The sequence below is a fragment of the Oncorhynchus mykiss genome, chromosome 2 (assembly GCF_013265735.2).
Source record: "Oncorhynchus mykiss isolate Arlee chromosome 2, USDA_OmykA_1.1, whole genome shotgun sequence".
Taxonomy (NCBI): Eukaryota; Metazoa; Chordata; class Actinopteri; order Salmoniformes; family Salmonidae; genus Oncorhynchus; species Oncorhynchus mykiss.
Window position 1 is genome coordinate 54,187,894 of NC_048566.1, and position 6,591 is coordinate 54,194,484.

Below are 6,591 nucleotides of genomic sequence, written 5' to 3' on the forward strand. Positions count from 1 at the left end.
AGTCCACAACATGTTTAGTTACACAGCATTCATTCCTACCATGCATCCTCCTCTAACAGTGTTTTTACATTTACTTTTGACCCCTCTCTTTGACCCCTCACAAAATGTAAGATAGTAGACAAATGTGGGTGCACAATTTGAAGCGCTGTATTGGTAAAGCACAGTAAAGCAAGTTGAAACAAGGTATAGTTGTATAGTTGAAGCACTGTAGTTGAAGTACTTTCAAATTGAAACACAGCCAAGTGTAATGACTATAAAGTTGAAGCACTGTCAAGATGACGCACTGTAAATGAATATTCTTTTGTTCACAGCTCACAGAGCTCCACAAACAGGGGGCAGATATTTTCGCGCAGGATACTTTGGGCTGCACCTTACTCCATTACGCGGTGGAGGTGGGCTGCAAGGAGATTGTTAAGTACATCATAGACAACGGTAAGAGACTGACCTGTCAAACACTGCAGTTGACTCCTATCACTTTAGGTATTAAGTGCTGATATGACACTGTTTCATTCTTACGTTCTCGATAATTGGAAGCACTCTGCAGTATCGCATATAAACCCAATGAACATATTAACATTTCCCATCACTGTTGTGGACCGAACATAAATAAAGATTTGAACATATCCAACATGGATGATAGATGTACTGTATGTGAAATAGATAGGGAGCTTGTGTTCGTATAGATACTGGATGCAATATCTGAATCCTGTCTTATGTTTTAACACACAGCACCTACCACTCTCCTGGATGTCACAGAAAAAGAGACGTGAGTCATGTTGTCAACTTCCTTTTGCATTAAATAATCTTGGCACAGAGGTCAACTCTCTACTGATTACTATTAAAGCTAAGCTCTGCCCTCAAATAATTCAAATCACCTCATCTAAATGAATTAGTCAGTTCCTGGAAAAAGTCTGTCAACTGGGTCAAACCTAGAGCTCCCAGCTACAACACAACCTGATTGACGTGTGTGTGTGTGTGTGTGTGTGTCTATGTGTGACACAGAGGGGAGACGGCTCTCCATAAAGCTGCGTTCACGCGTCAGAGGACCATCTGCCACTACCTGGTGGAGGCCGGGGCTTCCCTCATGAAGACTGACCTTCAGGTAAATTACCTTAATGAATCAGGATGATGGTTATCATATTTGCTAGCTCTAGTTCAGGAAAGGCTGATGATAGAGGCCTTTTTTACTTGACCTTTGGGTAAAGGGCTCAATGAATCAGGCTGATAGTTATCATAACAAGGCTGATGGTTATCAAAATGACACGTTCTAGTCCAGTAAAGGCCTATTTTAGGGGGAAATTGCTGTGTATTCTTTGTAATGGGGATTTCATGTTCTTCTCTGTAAGTAGGAATTGTACCCCTGCAGGATTCCCGGCAGGTCTTATACATCCACAATGGTCTTAGTACACTACACGGTCACCATGGTGAACTGACTCGTGGCAAGAAAAAGCCTGTCATCATTATGAGAATATTTTTCTGTTTTTCTTGCCAATACAAAAAGAAGATTGTATGTTTCAGTGTGTTTTTTCATTGTCATCAGAATCAACATGCACAGTTTCACACACACATCACTATACCCCCCCTGTCTCTCTCTCTCTCTTTCTCTCTCTCTCTCTCTCTCTCTCTCTCTCTCTCTCTCTCTCTCACCCCCCTTCTTTCTCTCAACCCCCCTCACCACCCCTTTTCTCTCTTTCACCCTTTCCCTCTTCCTCTCTCCTCCTTCCTCTCTCTCCACCCCTTCACCCCCCTCTCTCTTTCCACCCCTCTTATACCCATCTCCCTTTTACAGGGTGAGACGCCGAAGCGACGTGCGGAGAAGGCCAATGACCAGGAGCTGGCGGAGTACTTGGAAAACCGCCAGCACTACCAGATGATCCAGCGAGAGGACCAGGAGACTGCCGTTTGATGGTCCCACTATTTACCGCAACCTGCACCACGCTCTCTCTTTCTCCCTCTCCGTTTGCCATACCTAACAGTAGGAAGTTCTGTACTGGGTTCAAGGGGGGGGTGGTGGTAGGTGTCTTCCCGCTCTAACAGACCAGGCTAATTACACCATCGAAATAGGATGACTTTTTCTATGAGCTACACTCCCAGTATGGGTCGAAGTCTAGAGAGCCAGTGGAGGCAGGTCTTCCTTTCATCCGCTTGCTAGTGATGCTTCAGTTTGACTAGAGTGCTATGTGAAAAGAGTGCATGAATGAACACCGCTTTTCTTCTATTGCGAATGGGTCCAAGTCCGCTACGACACAGCAAGCGATTGTAAATGAAAGGGCAAATGAAAAAACAACAGCTTTTTGGGGTATTTTCAGGGCTGGAGTAACTGTATCTGAATGTGGCTTTCTGAACCTCGTATCTTTCTCCATATGCAATGGCTAGGTATCTATAGGAATGTGTAGCGTTTGAGTGAGTCATTGAAATGGATGGAGGTTGTTTTTAACCAGGGATACTGTTTATGTAAGTGTGGGCTTGAGATATGATAGATGCTTTGCCATATTGTATGAAGGCTCATTACTTTCCTTTTTGAATTCTCGTGACCTCTGGATGTGCTTGTTTACTCGAATGGCAGTATGTTTGCTCTGCTATTGGATATGTAACTTCTAACTTATGTCGATCACTGATAAACCGCTATATTTAAGAAATGCTGTACTATTTATAGAGAGAGCTGTTTGCGTTTTTGCTTATGATCAAATATTTTAAAAGCAGGCATCCTAAATAACTCATTATTAAAAGCTGGTTTTGCACTGCCACTGTTATTACAAAAAAAAATGCTTTGTATTTCTCTATGTGGCTTGAAATTCCTCTTGGTGCATTACATATAACAGTTCTTAGATATTTATATACCACAGCTTTTAGATATTTTTATGCACTGTGTCCATGTTTGTTACATACAATGTAAATTTGATGTATTTTTTCCAAATGTGTACTTTGCAATGTATAGTTTTTCTGTGTATAGGTGAAACGTTCTTATTTACGACATGCTACACAAGTGCAGTAAGAATTCCACACAAAACAGCTAACAGATTCCCCAAAATGATCACAAATCACAAATAAACTTCTGTGTCCCATTCTTTAATGCCACATCATTACTACTTTAGTCAACTCTTTGTATATTTCATATATTAGCCAGTTTATGAAGAGGAGAATGTGAGGAGAATGTTCAGTTCACTTGATTAGCCTTAATCAGTAATTTGTCTCGCGTTCCGTTGTCTCAATGAAACTTAATTAAACACTATTTATTGTATGTGCAACCTGACTGCTGAGTCAAGTATCTTACATCAGTTTCTTTTTCTCTTTACAACTTATACAAGTATTATCAGAAACATGGCTTGATTATTGTGAAATATAGATTGCTTTTATCAATACTTAGAAATCTTTGCAAGAACTGCCTATTATTGGTTTGCTTTTAAGGGGTTATGAAAAGTATACGTGTGTGTTATCAATGCTTTGTTTTGAGTTGCTGTGCAATTCAGGGTTAGAGAATTAGCATCAAGCAATTAAGAATGACTACTGCTGAACTGTCCATTGTAACTACAGAGATTTCAAAAGATCATTAATTTTGTAATTTTGAACAGCGATCAGAGTAATGGACAGACCTGTATGAAATGTATTCAAAAATATTAGTTGTACTGTATATTTGCTCATCAAGCCTGTTTGTTACTGTTTGTTTGGAGAAAAATAAAACTTTAAACATTGATTATCGCAGTTTATGACCCTGTCACTACTTCACTTTAAAACATACAGTACATTTAGGGTTACTTGATATGTTTAAGTTATGTAAAGCATGAGGGTCTGTGTTCAATTGTCTTTTCTTTTCTGTGGTTAAAAGAATGAAGAGCATCCTGGTGTTTCTGAATAGGAATTTTCCCTTTTCGATCATAAAGAATAGTATTACATGGACAGGGATGGGACATCATCTTAGATTAGCATCCCTTTATCTAATACTATTTGTGGATAAATCCCTGTGATTGATTGGGGACATCCATGGGATCAGCAAAAGTTCGCTGATTGTTTAATTGGCTGTTTCGTTGCTTGATGGCTTGTCTTTTCTTAGGTTGGAAAAGGGAGGATAACTTTGTAGGACTCCTCAGGGGAAGACTTCCTTCCACAAGTTGGCCTTCATGTGACTTTTCCAATGGCAACTGCCCAAAATGCCTGATCCATTTCAGCATGAGGAGGCAACCAACAACCTAGGGTGGTGGTGGCATTATGTCTTCCCTGAGAAGCAACAGCCAACAAAGCTACGAGAGAAAAATATATAATTCTGCTTTTCACAGCTTTAATACATAGTACCAGTCACTTGGACACACCTACTCATTGAAGGATTTTTGTTTATTTTTTTTACTATTTTCCTCATTGTAGAATAATAGTGAAGACATAAACTATGAAATAACACATATCATGTAGTAACAAAAAAAGAGTTAAACAAATCAAAATATATTTTATATTTGAGATTCTTCAAAGTAGCCACCCTTTGCCTTGATGACAGCTTTGCATTCTCTCAACCAGCTTCATGAGGTAGTCACCTGGAATGCATTTCAATTAACAGGCGTGCCTTGTTAAAAGTTAATTTGTGGAATTAATTTCCTTCTTATTGCGTTTGAGCCAGTCAGTTGTGTTGTGAAAAGGTAGGGGTGGTATACAGAACTTTGAAAGTTTATTTAAGTGCAGTCGCAAAAACCATCAATGATGAAACTGGCTCTCATGAGGACCCGCCACAGGAAAGGAAGCTGGAAAGTAATGCTCTGCCACAGGAAAGGAAGCTCTGCTGCAGAGGATAAGTTCATTAGAGTTAACTGCACCTCAGATTTCAGTCCAAATAAATGCTTCACAGAGTTCAAGTAACAGACACATCTCGATATCAACTGTTCAGAGGAGATTGTGTAATCAGGCCTTGGTGGTCAAATTGCTGCAAAGAAATCACTACTAAAGGACACCAATAATAAGAAGAGACTTGCTTCAGCCAAGAAACATGAGCAATGGACATTAGACCGGTGGAAATCTGTCCTTTGGTCTGATGAGTCCAAAATGGAGATTTCTGGTTCCAACTGCTGTGTCTTTGTGAGACAGAGTAAGTGAACGGATGATCTCCACATGTGTGGTTCCCACCGTGAAGCATGTTGGAGGAGGTGTGATGGTGTGGGGGTGCTTTTCTGGTGACACTGTCTGTGATTTATTTAGAATTCAAGGCACATTGACCCAGCACGGCTACCACAGCATTATGCAGCGATACACCATCCCATCTGGTTTGCTCTTAGTGGGACTATCATTTGTTTTCCAACAGGACAATAACCCAAAACACACCTCCAGGCTGTATACGGGCTGTTTGACCAAGAAGGAGAGTGATGGAGTGCTGCATCAGATGACCTGGCCTCCACAATCGCCCAACCTCACAACCCGATTGAGATGGTTTTGGATGAGTTGGACCACAGAGTGAAGGAAAAGCAGCCAACAAGTGCTCAGCATATGTGGGAACTCCTTCAAGACTGTTGGAAAAGCATTCTTCAAGAAGCTTGTTGAGAGAATGCCAATAGTGTGCAAAGCTGTCATCAAGGCAAAGGGTGGCTACTTTGAAGAATCTAAGAGTTGATTTTGATTTGATTAACACTTTTGGTTACTACATGATTCCATATGTGTTATTTCATATTTTTGCTTTCTTCACTATTATTCTACAATGTAAAAAATAGTAAAAATAAAGAAAAACCATTGAATGAGTAGGTGTGTCCAAACTTTTGACTGGTACTGTATATATTTATTAATTCAAACCTTTTACTTTTAGATTTGTGTTTATTATTGTCAATTGTTAGATACTACTGCACTGTTGGAGCTAGGAACACAAGCAATTCGCTACACCCGCAATAACATCAGCTAAATATGTGTATGCAATGAATAAACTTAGATTTGATTTATGGAGTCCTTGCAAATTATCTGTCTTGTTAAGCACATTTATTTTTAATCTTGAATTTATTTAGGCTTGCCATAGCAAAGGGGTTGAATACTTATTAACTCAAGACATTTCAACTTTTCATTTTTAATTAATTTGTAAAAATTTCTTAAAGCATAATTCCACTTTGATATTTTGTGGTACAGTGACATAAAATCTCAATTTAATCCCATTTTAAATTCAGGCTGTAACACAACAAAATGTTGAAAAAGTCAATGGGTGTGAATACTTTCTGAAGGCACCTTTTTCCCAGTGACCAAACCCTACACCTTACATGAAACCTACAATATCTGGTACTATTTACGCAACTGATTCATTTCCTGATCAAATATTCAATTGATCCAATATTCAATTGATCAAATTGCTAGCACCGGCCTGCTAACTGTCTGAATCGCCGTGTCCCCAGCCAGCCCAACTACTCACTGGACCCATACAATCACATGGCTACGCATGCCTCTCCCTAATATCAATATGCCTTGTCCATTACTGTCCTGGTTAGTGATTACTGTCTTATTTCACTGTAGAGCCTATAGCCCTGCTCAATATGCCTTAACCAACCATGTTGTTCCACATCCCAGAAATGCGATGACATCACCTGGTTTAAACGTCTCTAGAGACTATATCTCTCTCTTCATTACTCAATGCCTAGG

General features: G+C 39.7%; 1 protein-coding gene across 7 annotated transcripts in view; it reads left to right on the plus strand.

The window, feature by feature from the left end:
- dgkzb (diacylglycerol kinase, zeta b) overlaps positions 1-3,694 on the plus strand; it is a 90,821-nt gene extending 87,127 nt beyond the window's left edge. For all 7 annotated transcript variants that reach the window (XM_021565393.2, XM_036950707.1, XM_021565401.2 and 4 more), the window contains 4 exons: positions 312-432; positions 730-766; positions 1,003-1,102; positions 1,790-3,694. In XM_021565393.2, coding sequence (XP_021421068.2) covers positions 312-432; positions 730-766; positions 1,003-1,102; positions 1,790-1,906 — 375 coding nt within the window. In that variant the 3' untranslated portion in view covers positions 1,907-3,694. The remainder of the gene's footprint in view (positions 1-311; positions 433-729; positions 767-1,002; positions 1,103-1,789) is intronic.
- The last annotated feature ends 2,897 nt before the right edge of the window (positions 3,695-6,591 follow it).